General features: G+C 53.5%; 1 protein-coding gene across 9 annotated transcripts in view; it reads left to right on the top strand.

Moving 5' to 3' along the window:
• The window catches only part of DNMT3A (DNA methyltransferase 3 alpha), a 114,670-nt gene that overhangs the window by 93,018 nt on the left and 7,591 nt on the right, over window positions 1-14,061 (top strand). For 8 of the 9 annotated variants that reach the window (XM_007971259.3, XM_038006650.2, XM_038006651.2 and 5 more), the window contains 16 exons: window positions 1,122-1,337; window positions 1,625-1,783; window positions 2,204-2,311; window positions 2,586-2,742; window positions 3,052-3,201; window positions 3,297-3,341; window positions 4,033-4,112; window positions 4,716-4,828; window positions 5,032-5,215; window positions 5,388-5,472; window positions 7,665-7,810; window positions 8,640-8,730; window positions 8,920-9,068; window positions 10,143-10,228; window positions 12,315-12,384; window positions 13,662-13,780. In XM_007971259.3, the coding sequence (XP_007969450.1) occupies window positions 1,122-1,337; window positions 1,625-1,783; window positions 2,204-2,311; window positions 2,586-2,742; window positions 3,052-3,201; window positions 3,297-3,341; window positions 4,033-4,112; window positions 4,716-4,828; window positions 5,032-5,215; window positions 5,388-5,472; window positions 7,665-7,810; window positions 8,640-8,730; window positions 8,920-9,068; window positions 10,143-10,228; window positions 12,315-12,384; window positions 13,662-13,780 (1,958 nt within the window). The remainder of the gene's footprint in view (window positions 1-1,121; window positions 1,338-1,624; window positions 1,784-2,203; window positions 2,312-2,585; window positions 2,743-3,051; window positions 3,202-3,296; window positions 3,342-4,032; window positions 4,113-4,715; window positions 4,829-5,031; window positions 5,216-5,387; window positions 5,473-7,664; window positions 7,811-8,639; window positions 8,731-8,919; window positions 9,069-10,142; window positions 10,229-12,314; window positions 12,385-13,661; window positions 13,781-14,061) is intronic. The other variant, XR_005243268.2, reaches the window with a different exon arrangement.

Raw genomic sequence — 14,061 nt, 5'->3', positions numbered from 1 at the left:
ACTGAATGAATACATGTATTTATGGATCTGAAGGGTGCACATAGAAGGGGTCGAATCTGGTAACAATACACATTGGGTGTGATCCATAAGAACTCCAACATGGCGTCTGAGCATGGGAACAGGCGGCTCTTGGGGAGCTTCCTATGGTGTTTGAGCATGTGCTGGGGGAGATGGGCTTTTTCAACCCAGAGCAGTGATTTTATCATCAGCAGACAGCACAAAACTAGAATTGTGGCCTGGAAACCAGGAATAGGAGGGATTGATTGCCCAGAGAAATTGTGGAGAAGAGAGGGTCCACCCTGCTTCTTTAATTTTTGGTGACAGGGTCTTGCTATATTGCCCAGGCTGGTCTTGAACTCCTGGGCTCAAGTGATCCTCCCTGCTCAGTAACTGGGATTACAGGCACATGCCTGGCTGAAGATCTTAGTCTTGATTAAGATAGGAGAGGGTGGAACCAATATCTGTGTTTAAACAATAGTGCCTGACTAATATTTGGATAGAATTAACATTTCTATAGGCTGGACATGGTGGCTCATGCCTGTAATCCCAGCACTTTGGGAGGCCGAGGCGGGCATATCACCTGAGGTCAGGAGTTAGAGACCAGCCTGGCCAATATGGTGAAACCCTGTCTCTACTAAAAATACAAAAATTAGCTCGGTGTGGTGGTGCATGCCTGTAATCCCAGCTACTTGGGAGGCTGACACAGGAGAATCGCTTGATTCCAGGAGGCAGAGGTTGCAGTGAGCCGAGATTGCGCCACTGCACTCCAGCCTGGGTGAAAGAGTGAGACTCTGTCTCAAAAAAAAAAAAAAAAAAAAAAACGAATTAACATATCCATATCATAGGGTAGGCAACTGATATGCTGATGAGATTGAGGAAGATTAGATCTGGGAGGAAGGTTTCCTAAAAGGCAGAAAAGAAGGCTGGAATTGCGTGATTTGAGTTCACCTCTCTACTTCAAATCTTTCCATTTTTCACGGCAAGGCAGCTGGTTGGTTCTCTCCAGCCCTTGACCGTCTGTCACTGTCCCAGGTTTTGTCAAACATGGTCCCCTTGAGTGTCAGGTGGCCTTGCTAATTCCTGGAGAGGTCAAGGTGACTTTTTGTTTTTTGTTTCCCCAGGCTGAGAAGAAAGCCAAGGTCATTGCAGGAATGAATGCTGTGGAAGAAAACCAGGGGCCCGGGGAGTCTCAGAAGGTGGAGGAGGCCAGCCCTCCTGCTGTGCAGCAGCCCACTGACCCCGCATCCCCCACTGTGGCTACCACACCTGAGCCTGTGGGGGCCGATGCTGGGGACAAGAACGCCACCAAAGCAGGCGATGATGAGCCAGAGTACGAGGTGAGCGGCTTCTTCACCAGCCGTGGCCAGCTCTTTCCGGGGGCCTTCCACTGCCAGCTCCTCCCGTCCTGCTCTCCTCTCTCCATCTCCCACGGGCCGCTCGCTCTCTCCACCTGACCCTGGGCCTCTTCGTCTCCCCGATTTTGCTCTGTCTTGCCTCATTCAGATGGAGCTCCCTCCTGGCTGTCCTGCCCCCCAGATGCCCAGGGCTGGGGTTGCCATGGGGGGATCAGGGTGGCAGGGCCTCGTGACCACTGTGTAATGATTTCTGCTCCTTGGGGCTCCAGGACGGCCGGGGCTTTGGCATTGGGGAGCTGGTGTGGGGGAAACTGCGGGGCTTCTCCTGGTGGCCAGGCCGCATTGTGTCTTGGTGGATGACGGGCCGGAGCCGAGCAGCTGAAGGCACCCGCTGGGTCATGTGGTTCGGAGACGGCAAATTCTCAGTGGTGAGTTGTGGGGTTTGGCAGTAGCCTGGGGCGGGGGAAGGTTCTTGATCCCAGGGCCTGTGGTTTTGGCTGGGGGCAGTCTGGAATTGGGGTGATAGAAGTGGGTTCTGCTCACCCCTACTCTGCCTGTGGTGGGTGGAAGAAGCCATAGGGATAATTAGGTTGCCCCTGTGGCTCAGAGAGCTAGGATGCTGGCCCAGTTTTAGGAATTCACTAGAATTCCTTTCCACCTGCACTCAGGTACTTCCCTACTCTTGGTCTGGACTCCTCTTTGCATCGGGTAATTATTTATCACTGCATCTGGTCCCCTCCAGGGCTGAGACTGACTCTCAAGGCTCCCAGCCCCTGCCAGTTACGAGGCACGGGGTGGGTGCTTGCAAGTATAAGCCGCAGCAAACAAGGCCTGGCTTGTCCCCCCAGGTGTGTGTTGAGAAGCTGATGCCGCTGAGCTCGTTTTGCAGTGCGTTCCACCAGGCCACGTACAACAAGCAGCCCATGTACCGCAAAGCCATCTACGAGGTCCTGCAGGTGAGTGTCCCTGCTGGGAGCTCGGAGGAGGAGCCCAGAGCACTAGGAGGCCTGGAAGTTAGAGTGCAGGTCGGGCCTGAGCAGAATGGAGGCCCAGGAGGCAGCGACTCCTTTCTCCCCACCTCGCTCACGCCTTTGTATGCACATCCACCTCCTGGACGGTTCCTCCCGTCTTGCCTGTGCCACCCTCACTACTCAGAGTCAGGCCTTGAGCCTGACCCATCTGCCTACCAGCCTGTCCTGACAACCCCATCCCTGGCATGTCACCCTCCAGGTGGCCAGCAGCCGTGCAGGGAAGCTGTTCCCGGTGTGCCATGACAGCGACGAGAGTGACACTGCCAAGGCCGTGGAGGTGCAGAACAAACCCATGATTGAATGGGCACTGGGGGGCTTCCAGCCCTCTGGCCCCAAGGGCCTGGAGCCACCAGAAGGTAAATAAGGGCACCCAGCCTTGTGGGACCCCTGTCCACCAGGCAGAGCCACACCAGGGCTGGGAAAGCCATGCTTAGGGAGGGCTGCCGAGGCCTCCACAGTGGGGCCCAGTGGGAATGACTGGGGTCTCTCTTGCCCTGGGGTAAGGACTTGAATGACCTGCTCTCTGTTGACTGGCTAGAACCATAGAGTTGGGAGGTGGGAACAAGTTGGAGACCAGGCTGCACCCACTATAAGGAGAGTGGGGGAGGGGGCTGGGGTTTCCTGTCAGCCTGTAACTGACCTTGGCACCTGCTTTCCTGCTCCAGAAGAGAAGAATCCCTACAAAGAAGTGTACACAGACATGTGGGTGGAACCTGAGGCAGCTGCCTATGCACCACCTCCACCAGCCAAAAAGCCCCGGAAGAGCACAACGGAGAAGCCCAAGGTCAAGGAGATTATTGATGAGCGCACAAGAGGTAGTTGGCCTGCTTCTGGAGAGGGTGGCACCAGGAGGCCTGCCTCCGAGGAGCAGGCGCGGCCTCCTCTGACGCCGGCTCTCCTCCCCTTGCAGAGCGGCTGGTGTATGAGGTGCGGCAGAAGTGCCGGAACATTGAGGGTAAGTTTGTTGCCTGGGAACTCTGGCACTCCTAGTATGGCATGGGGCAGAGTAGCATAGGCACTTAGGAAGGTTTGAATGACATGGGACCAGGGGCCACGTCCTGTGTGTCACACCACCTCCACCATGCTTCATGCACCGTCTGTCTGTCTTCCTGGTGCCATGATTCTGCTCTCCTGTCAATGGCGTGGGCTGGCCTTCAGGGTGTGGGACTCCCCAGTGGCCACAGAAGGGCAGCCCCTCTTGGGTGTGTGACTGAACTCGCCTACAGGTCCCCTTTCAGCTTTTCACCTTTGCTCACCTCTCTCATGCCAGGGCTGTCTCCCTCAGCCTGGTGCTGGTGGATCTGGCTCAGGACCCTCAGCCTGGGAGGATTGGGGCAGGGGTTAGTACTTGAGGATTACCCCAGGAATCCCTCCTGAGTCACCTGGAGCCAGGGCTGCTTCTCATGAGCAAGTTTCAGTCCTCCTGTCACTCTGTCCCTGTTTGTGGATGGTGGCATTGGTGCTCTGAGATGATGGCGTTCTGAGACTAGGGCCACAGTGCCTCCCTTTTCTGTGGGGCACCCTGGACTCTTCCGGCTGCCACTCCGGCACACCCCTTTTTTGTGGCTGGTCTGGTGCTGGGCTCCAGCCCAGGCAGGGAGAGGCCCTTCGGTTGTAGTCACCCCATCCCTTCACTCTGCTTACAGACATCTGCATCTCCTGTGGGAGCCTCAACGTCACCCTGGAACACCCCCTCTTCGTTGGAGGAATGTGCCAAAACTGCAAGGTAGGAGCACACCTGCCCAGGAGAGGTGCCATTGAGGCCAGCCCTTCGGCCCCCTGGCTGACTGTGTCCACTGCTTCTGGGTGTGTACGGGGTGACACCTGGTATGTGTGTGACGTAGACTTCAGAGCTTCCTCTAGAAGCAGAGTCCTGATGACATGGGCCCTTGGGCTTCAAGCTTTTCACTTGCTCTCATTTTTCTCCTCTGAAAGATTCTTTATCTCTCTCAAGCCCCATTTTAGTCCCCAGATGTGGGGATGGGAGCAGAGCAGTGGGGACAAGCTCAGGCAGAGTGTAGCAGGGTTGCCGTGCCCTCGGGAGCACAGGAGAAAAGCCCAGGGCTGCACAGAGGCCCAGGTGGTGGTGCAGCCCCCTTCCTGGCCCTGCCCTCAGGCTGCTCTTTGGTTCTGTCCACGGCGGTGCCCAGGCAGACGAGGTTTCCCCTGCCCAGATCTGCAGCTGGGGCCTGACCCTGGCTAGGGCGGTGGCAGGATCATGTCTCCAGGGCTGAGTCAGGCTCTGTGAGGCTGGGTGCAGAGCCTCCCTTCGTCCTGGCCGTCCTGGGACCCGTCCTGGTGGTTTCTGACCCTTCCTGCTGCTGTCTAGAACTGCTTTCTGGAGTGTGCGTATCAGTACGACGACGACGGCTACCAGTCCTACTGCACCATCTGCTGCGGGGGCCGCGAGGTGCTCATGTGCGGAAACAACAACTGCTGCAGGTGAGACTGGTCTCCTCGGCTGGGCCCCGGGCTCCCGCCCCCAACCTGTCTCCCCTCCCCTCCCCTCCCCTCCCCTCCCCTCCCCACAGACCCCCCTCGCCCCCAGCAATGCTCCAGACCTGGTCTTTCCATTCCAGGTAGCACACCTTGACCTCCCTGGACCAGGGCTGAGAGTCTCCTCTGCTCACTGAGTTTCCTTCCAGGTGCTTTTGCGTGGAGTGTGTGGACCTCTTGGTGGGGCCGGGGGCTGCCCAGGCGGCCATTAAGGAAGACCCCTGGAACTGCTACATGTGCGGGCACAAGGGTACCTATGGGCTGCTGCGGCGGCGAGAGGACTGGCCCTCCCGGCTCCAGATGTTCTTCGCTAATAACCACGACCAGGAATTTGTGAGTGCTGGGCCTGGGGCATGGTCTCGAGCTCCCTTGGCTGAGCTGTGGTTGTGGGACCTGAGCTGCACACGGGGTGTGTGGGTCTAGGAGCCTGGCTGGAGGGCCAGCGCTGAGTGGGAGCTTGGGACACCACTGGGCGTGCATCTGACCTGTTGTGCTCACTGCTTAGGACCCTCCAAAGGTTTACCCACCTGTCCCAGCTGAGAAGAGGAAGCCCATCCGGGTGCTGTCTCTCTTTGATGGAATTGCTACAGGTGAGGGGTACAGGCCCAAGAGGTTCTGGCCACCTTGTCCCAGGACAGGGGAGCCAGGTGTGTGGGCAACTCTGGCAAAACGAAATGATTGTTAGCTTCATAGCTGTTAAAATATTACCCCAAAGGGGAAACTTGTGTGTGAAGTGAAAATGTATGCAGTGCATGGACTTAGATTTGACCAAAAATAAAAACGTAAAATAGGTGGTAAAGCAGCCTGTCTGCTGGGCACTTCCTTAGTGGAGAAGATTCAGCCGCACAGGATCAAGTGATTGTTAGTCCGATTCACAGAGATTTCATAGAGCCTCAGAGGACAGACTCAGCAAGACAGAAACGTAACACAGTTCTGTTGTGTCTTGATTATACACAAAATAGTCTAAAGAAGGCTTATTTAAATCACCCATTATCGTTTTATTAATGTTTTGGCATATGTCCGTTTTAGATTTTTTTCTGTGTGTGTGTGTTTATATGACCATACATCCATACATAGATAAATTAAGTGGGTAGTGAATGCACACGGTTTTGTAACTTGCCTTGCATTTATTATATTATGACTGCTTTTTCATGTCAAGCGATATAAAGCTACATTTTTTTTTTTTTTGAGACGGAGTCTCACTCTGTTGCCCAGGCTGGATTGCAGTGGTGCCATCTCGGCCCGCTGCAACCTCTGCCTCCCCGGTTCAAGCGATTCTCCTGCCTCAGCCTCTCGAGTAGCTGGGACTACAGGCACCCACCATCACGCCCAGATAATTTTTGTATTTTTAGCAGAGACGGGGTTTCACCATGTTGGCCAGGCTGGACTCGATCTCTTGACCTTGTGATCCGCCCACCTCAGCCTCCCAAAGTGCTGGGATTACAGGCATGAGCCACCGCACCCGGCCAAAGCTACATTCTTTATTTGTAAGTGCTGCGTAGGGTTCCATTGAGTCAAACTGCCGTAATTTACTTAACGAACCCCTATTAGATCATTTACTATTTTTTTATTATTATAAGTAGTGCTGTGACAAGCATCGTGATAGAATATCTTTCTATATTTGAACCACTCCCTCCTTAAGAAAACCTTTAGGAGATGCTGGGTCACCCTGTAGGCATTGTTTGCTTCATGTGACTCTGGACACTGCAGAGAGCGTCCTAGGAGGTTGTGAAGACACATCCACCCCCTGCCCTGCCCCCTAGCCAAGGCTTCCTGGCTTTTAAGAAAGGAATAGCTCTTCTTAGAATTTGTGTCTTTGGCCAGAGAGATAGGTGGTCTCAACCCAGGGACCCTGGTTAGAGGGTGAGGCGGAGGGGTGGCTTCCCTGGCCAGATGTTTGTCTTCTGTTCTCAGCTCCATGCTGCTCTTCTGTAAACCTAGAAAAGTTCATTTACGGCTTTTTGTATCCCAGGCTGGAACCTTGAGGCCTTCTTAAATCATGTCACACCCCAGGAGGCTGTAAAAGCTCCTTGGCTGGGGGACGTATTGGGAGCAGCAGAAACAGTGCCGTACCCTGTTTCTCCTGAGACCCTCTCGGTATCTGCTCTGATTGTTTCCTTGCCTCAGTTCGACTAGCATTTCTGGAGGGGGAGGGATCGTAGTAAGAAAATCAGTGTGGTTAGCTCGGGAAGCACAGTGAAGGAGGCCTCTTCTGTCTGGAAGAGCCTTTGCAATCCACGAGAGGGCTGAGTGAGGAATGGAAACTGCTCTGATGGGGAGGCAAGGGATGCACAGAGTTGGGGACTCACAGCGGAGGGGGCGGGGATTCCAGGGGACTATTGGGTGGGGCAGGGCATTGATGAAACCTTTGTGGAGCAGGGAGCATTCAGGTTGAGTCTCAAAGGGTGGGGTAGAATTGCAGCAGGAGGTGATAAGAGGGTATGGAAGGACCAAGCTGTAGACGGACAACAACAAAGAAAAGGCCCCCAAAAAGTCAGCTGCGATTCTTCCTGGATCCTGGAACCATGTACACTCGGGTCAGTTTTCTGCAGCTTTGACAGCCTTCCAGACAGGCCAAACGAGGCATGAGACAGAGCCTCGATGTCCTTACTATGGATACTCCAGTTGGATCCAGAAAGGATTTAAGGCATCTTCAGGGAAAAGACAGGACTTGGGTCTACAGTTGACCCCATGGGTCCTGTTGGCCAGCAGGCTCACCTGCCAAGACCAGGGTGCCAGGGAGATGGCTCCAAGTAACGGTGCTGTCTGCTGGCTGGTGCAGGGCTCCTGGTGCTGAAGGACTTGGGCATTCAGGTGGACCGCTACATTGCCTCGGAGGTGTGTGAGGACTCCATCACGGTGGGCATGGTGCGGCACCAGGGGAAGATCATGTACGTCGGGGACGTCCGCAGCGTCACACAGAAGCATGTATGTCCATGCTGTGGGGCGCAGCCCGTCTTCCCCACCCTGCACACTCAGCACCTGGAGGCAGCCCTTGCCTCCTTTCATTTTGTTCATTTGCCCTCTTTCTCTTCACCCTTTGCCCCAGCCTCTTTTTCTCCTTATCTTCCATTTGTCCTCTGTCTTGAGAGGGTAAAGGGCAAATTGAAATGGGAATTTGGGCTAGGCATGGTGGCTCATGCCTATAATGCCAGCACTTTGGGAGGCCAAGGTAGGAGAATCCCTTGAAGGCAGGGGTTTAAGACTAGCTTGGGCAACATAGTGCCTACTTGAGCTCTGGCTACTCCCTGGACTGGTTTCTGGGCCATTTCTAGTAGAGCTCTTTGGATTAGAGAGAGGTTCCTGTCCTCCCAGTATTTTTGGCAAATAGCTTTACCAGCTTCCATATCTGGGAGGCTCGGGCAGGGTCTTCCCTTAACCATGACTGCAGGCCCTCTGGAGTCCTGAAGGGCAATTGGAGGACACTCACATGGCCCAGACACCCTGCCTAAGACACTCAGAGTGCCAGGTACCTTCAGACTCAGCCGTTCACGTGGGTCGCCTTCCCATTGGGCGGCTGTGTTGCCTGCCTGGGTGATACTAATTTCCCCACTGGCCTGAGAAATGATCCAACTTGGTCCCCTTCTTGTTTAGGACTTGTCCATGGTTGCAGTTAGGGTCGTGAGCCTGCAGAGCAGCTGGGTCTCCTCTTTCGTGTCAAAGGACTTCTTTGCCAAGTTCACAGATAATTTCTCTTTCTTCCTGTCTGCCTCTGTCCCTGGACAGCAGGCCCATCACGTTGCCTTTATCCTCCCAGATCCAGGAGTGGGGCCCATTCGATCTGGTGATTGGGGGCAGTCCCTGCAATGACCTCTCCATCGTCAACCCTGCTCGCAAGGGCCTTTACGGTAGGTACCATCCTGTCCCCTCCACCTTCTCAGCTGGTGCTTCTGCACGTAGGCTTCCTCCTTGGATATTTCTGCCCTGGGACAGCTATTCCCGATGACCCTGTCTTCCCGTGCCCTCCCCGTGCCCGAGCCACACCACTGTCCTATGCAGACAGCCCCAGCTGATGGCTTTCTCTTCCGACCTCTCAGAGGGCACTGGCCGGCTCTTCTTTGAGTTCTACCGCCTCCTGCATGATGCGCGGCCCAAGGAGGGAGATGATCGCCCCTTCTTCTGGCTCTTTGAGAATGTGGTGGCCATGGGCGTTAGTGACAAGAGGGACATCTCACGATTTCTCGAGGTATAGCCAGCAACCTTGGTTTGGCCAGCTCACTAATGGCTTCTACCTTGGACTGCTGCTTCATCCTGTCTCATCTGCATTGTGGAGCTGGGGACTGGTGACTTCTGCTTTGCAAGGGGCCTGTTTGGGAAGCCCCAGGCTTCCCGGATAGAAAGGGAGGAAGCAGGGTTAGAGGCCCACCTCAGAAAGAGCCAGTGGTCTCACTCTTAAGAGGTGGCATTGTGGGTGTGAACCTCCGGGGTTGAAGGACCTGTCACTAAATTGGGTGGAGCGCCAGACTCCTGGGGTTGTGCATTCTGTATGGTGTTTGTTACACACCGGGACCTTTGAGAGGACAAAATCAGTTTTCCCTGAGCAAGAAGGGCCTATCTTCATTCCCTGGTACTCGAGAAGAAAACAGGACTCAGCTCAGTTTTCATTCCTTATCATGTGAGTGCCCGTTTAACCCTGAGCCAAGTCTGAGCCACGTGCAGAGGGCTTCTGCTGCCAGAGGCGTACTTGGAGTGGCCCTTCTGGGAGCTCGAGCCCACCCATGCTCCTGAGTCTTGGGTGGGTCACACTGTGAGCTGGTGTTCTGATTATAAGTGTGAGCAGGTGTCTATTTGAGTTATAATCAGGGCTCATGGTAAACACACGCATACTCGCTGGAGCCTGGGCTCTCCCAGCCTCTGGACAGTCTAGAGCCGCACTGTGCAATATGGTAGCCACCAGCCACATGCGGCTATTTACATTAACATTAACCATTCAGCTCCTCAATCACATTGGCCTCATTTTAGGTACAAAATAGCCACCTGTACTAGTGGGCTAGTGGCCACTGAATTGAACAGTGTAGAGGACATCCCACCATCGCAGAAGTTCATTTGGACAATGCTGATCTAGAACGTTCCAGTGACAGCTTGTGGAATGTGGCTAGGTGTAATTCCAGCTTCTCCTGGAGGCTGCAGGCTAGCCCAGTGTGTGGCTCCTGAGAGAGAAGTAAGAGGCTTTGAGGCTTTAAGGCTCGACCCCAGCAGCATGCCGGCGCTGTTTCATGCTCCTCCTTGGCTCATCTTCAAACCGTCTCCTGTTTTGTAGTCCAACCCTGTGATGATTGATGCCAAAGAAGTGTCAGCTGCACACAGGGCCCGCTACTTCTGGGGTAACCTTCCCGGTATGAACAGGTTGGTGAAAGCTCCCGGGCCTGGGGGACTGTGGGCTGGGACTGCAGGTGGGATGGCCCATGGTTGGGGGGCCCCTGAGCTGGGCCCTCTCTGGCCAGCCTCTGCTGAATGACTAGTTGCTCTGCCATGTTCCTTATTTCCTTTTCCTTGAGGAGGAAGAGGAGTCAGGGTATAGAAAATACTCATCTGAAACCAACAACTAGTGGTCTTAAAGCAGGACCTTTAGAGTCATACTCTCTTTATACCAAAGAAGAGTCATGTGCTGCTGAGTTAGGTAGTTGGTTTTCTGACATTGTGATATGTCCCGAACCCTCTGGTTCTTAGATTCTCCTGAGGCAAAGCCATGGGCATGGCTTTGGGGCTGGGAAGGGGAGTCGTGGCCACAGCCTGTTTCAGGAGAGGGAGTCTTGCTGCGGCTGCATGCAAGTTCAGGGTTCTGCTTAACTTAATTTTACTAATCACACAGTTTGTTGGCTTCAGGTCCTTTTTTGGAGAGATTTTCTTCAATTAGTTTACACAGATAAAGATTTTAATATCTAGGAATGAAGAAAATTCATTTCATCAGGTATAAAACTGGCATTATAAAAAGGCTTTTTAGGCGAAAGAAATTGTCCAGAGTTGGCATTTCAAAAGCACACTGAGAGCTGCTCAGTTCCTGACCATTGTGGAGGGAAGCATCTTCCAGAGTGTTCTGAGTCATGGGTGTTAAACCTCCGTGGTGTGCTGCTTGGTATAACTAGAAGACATCACTTCACCTGGCCTCAAACAGTCTCCCTCCTTGCTAGTCCCATGAAGTTGGAGGACCTTCCCCATCTCATACATGTTTGGTAGAGTTGCTGGGGAGGGCTTGTTGAGGGGAAGGAGATGGGGCATGGGGGCAGGTGGCCTGAAACTGTCCACCGAGAGTTCCCAAGATATATGTGTGTATTGGGAAATGGATGGGCTAATGAGGTCCAAGTATTTTCATGGAACCATTCAGTGTCTCCTGACAGACCTTGGTCCTGTGGGGATTTCTCACCTGCTTCTTTCAACTCTAAAATACTAAACTCTGAGCTTCTAGGAGAAGCAGAGGTCCTGCATGCAGGGTCGAGAGTCAGGGGCATCTGTTGAGCACCTGATTTGACTGCAGGCCCCGCGGTTCCCACACTGAGATCCTGGAGCCAGTCAGGGAAGCCTTCCTTAAATATCCTTACATGTCAGGAAAGGTCAGTGTTGAAGGGGACAGCCAGTCAGTTATCTGGCCTGCACCCTAAGAAGTGACATGTTTAATGTCACAGAATTTTTGGTCTTTAGGGAACTGCAGAATTTAAGTCTTTTTTTTTTTTGAGACGGAGTCTTGCTCTGTTGCTCAGGCTGGAGTGCAGTGGCGCGATCCTGGCTCACTGCAGCCTCCGCCTCCCAGGTTCAAGCGATTCTCCTGCCTTCAGCCTCCTGAGTAGCTGGGATTACAGACACCTGCCACCACACCTGGGTAATTTTTATATTATTAGTAGAGACGGGTTTCACCATGTTGACCAGGATGGACTCAAACTCCTGACCTCAGGTGACCCGCCTGCCTCGGTCTTCCAAAGGGCTGGGATTACAGACATGAGCCACTGTGCCTGGCCCAGAATTTAGTCTTTTAAAACTGTACATTTAAGGCTTGCGGTTTGATTAATTTCATCCAGTGGTCACACCCATGTAACAATCACCACAAATCAAGATACAAAACATTGTCACCCCCAAAGCTTGCTTTGCAGTGGGATGCTTAAAGCTCAGTGTATTTTAGACTAACTGATGTAAAGATAGCTTTGCTTTTTTTCCTTTTCTGCTAGGTGTTGTCTGCCTATTCATAATTTGAGACCACTTTTGAATTTACCTTTAAGGATTAACACTTGGTGGATTTGTGTCTGTGTAGAGCTGCAGCGTGTGTTCGTGTGTTTGCGGGGAGTTTGAAGAGGGTTTTGGTGTGTGTGCGTGATTTGGGGAAGGGGGGTCTTACCCTGTGAATAAGTGGCTGCTGGGGGAGGGAGGGGAGTTGTGCAGCTGGGGCCCTTCCCGCTGTTCTCCAGGTTTCTGTCGTTACAGTCTCTCTTCTGCCTCCTAGGCCGTTGGCATCCACTGTGAATGATAAGCTGGAGCTGCAGGAGTGTCTGGAGCATGGCAGGATAGCCAAGGTCAGCTCCAGCGTCCAGAACCTGTGCTGGGGGGCAGGGAGAAGGAAGGGCAGGATGAGGTGGAGGTGTGGCCAGGGCCTTGTCCCGCCTGCTCCTCCAGCTAGTTTAGGAGACGGTGCAGGGTCATGCAGCAGGGCAGCCAGAGGAGGGCCCAGGGCTGCTGGCCTTCAGCCCTTCCTCCCTGGTGAGTGTCGCCCACCACCCTCTGGTAAACACTGAGGAGTCTTTACCAAGACCTGGACGTGCTATGCTTTTTTTTTTTCATTTTTAAATTTTTTGGCCAAAACCTATTACAAAAACCTTCAAAGCAGAGCAGCCTCCTGTGATGTGGAAGCTCCATTTCTCTCTGGAGCTGGAATCTCCTGGAGTGAGCACCTGGGGCATTGGGTTCTGTGTCGGCAGGTACCAGCATTCAGAACCACTGGCAGCTCCGAGAGCATCTTTGAGCCCCTCAGTAACTTGGCATCCTTTAGCCTACAAGTTACTCCACCTCTGAAAGAACTAATTCTTTGGAAGACTTGGAAAGTATAGTGGCTACAGCTTCTACTTCTAAAGTCTGTGGCTAGGCCGGGTGCGATGGCTCACGCCTGTAATCCCAGCACTTCGGGAGGCCGAGGCGGGCGGATCACAAGGTCAGGAGATCGAGACCATGGTGAAACCCCGTCTCTACTAAAAATAGAAAAAATTAGCCGGGCGCAGTGGCGGGCGCCTGTAGTCCCAGCTACTCGGGAGGCTGAGGCAGGAGAATGGTGTGAACCCGGGAGGCGGAGCTTGCAGTGAGCCGAGATTGCGCCATTGCACTCCAGCCTGGGCAACAGAGCGAGACACCGTCTCAAAAAAAAAAAAAAAAAAAAAAATACAAAAATTAGCTGGGTGTGGTGGTGGGTGCCTGTAGTCCCAGCTACTCGGGAGTCTGAGGCATGAGAATCACTTGAACCCAGGAGGTGGAGGTTACAGTGAGCTGAGATCACACCACTGCACTCCAGCCTGGTGACAGAGCGAGACTCCATCTCAAAAAAAAAAAAAACCTCTGTGGCTAGATGGATCTGACTAAGATTAGCTAGGTGACCTCCAAGAAGGAAGAAAAGTGGGGCTGTGGGGTCTGCGGAGGCTCCTTCCTGGCGAACTCTGCTCACTCAGAGCCATACCCAGCCCCCTGGGTGGACCACGCCCTGTCAGGGTTTGGCGAGTACCTGACATACTTGGTAGACTCATGACCAGTGTTGGCTGGTGAATGATTTCGTGCTTATTCCTCTTTTCTCCTCTTCGTCATCTAGTTCAGCAAAGTGAGGACCATTACTACGAGGTCAAACTCCATAAAGCAGGGCAAAGACCAGCATTTCCCCGTCTTCATGAATGAGAAAGAGGACATCTTATGGTGCACTGAAATGGAAAGGTACCCGGGTTGTGCTGGCATCCGGCTGCAGTGTGGGCTGTTCTGCTTGCTGTGCTTGCTGGGGGGGTCCTCTGCCTTTCCCACCTGGCTTGTTTTCCACAAACGTCCTGGGAACAGTGCGTTTTATCAAGCATTTCTCAACATGGCAGACTCCTGGGGTGGACTCCTGGCAGATCAGGCTCCTGTGTATTTTAAGGCTGGTCCCAAGTAAGGGGAGTCTAGCGGCCAGGAGCAGTGGCTCATGCCTATAATCCCAGCACTTTGGGAGGCCGAGGCAGGCG

Source organism: Chlorocebus sabaeus, chromosome 14 (genome assembly GCF_047675955.1).
Source record: "Chlorocebus sabaeus isolate Y175 chromosome 14, mChlSab1.0.hap1, whole genome shotgun sequence".
NCBI lineage: Eukaryota > Metazoa > Chordata > Mammalia > Primates > Cercopithecidae > Chlorocebus > Chlorocebus sabaeus.
Note: the sequence above shows the minus strand (reverse complement) of the source record. Positions and strands in the feature narration are given on the sequence as shown.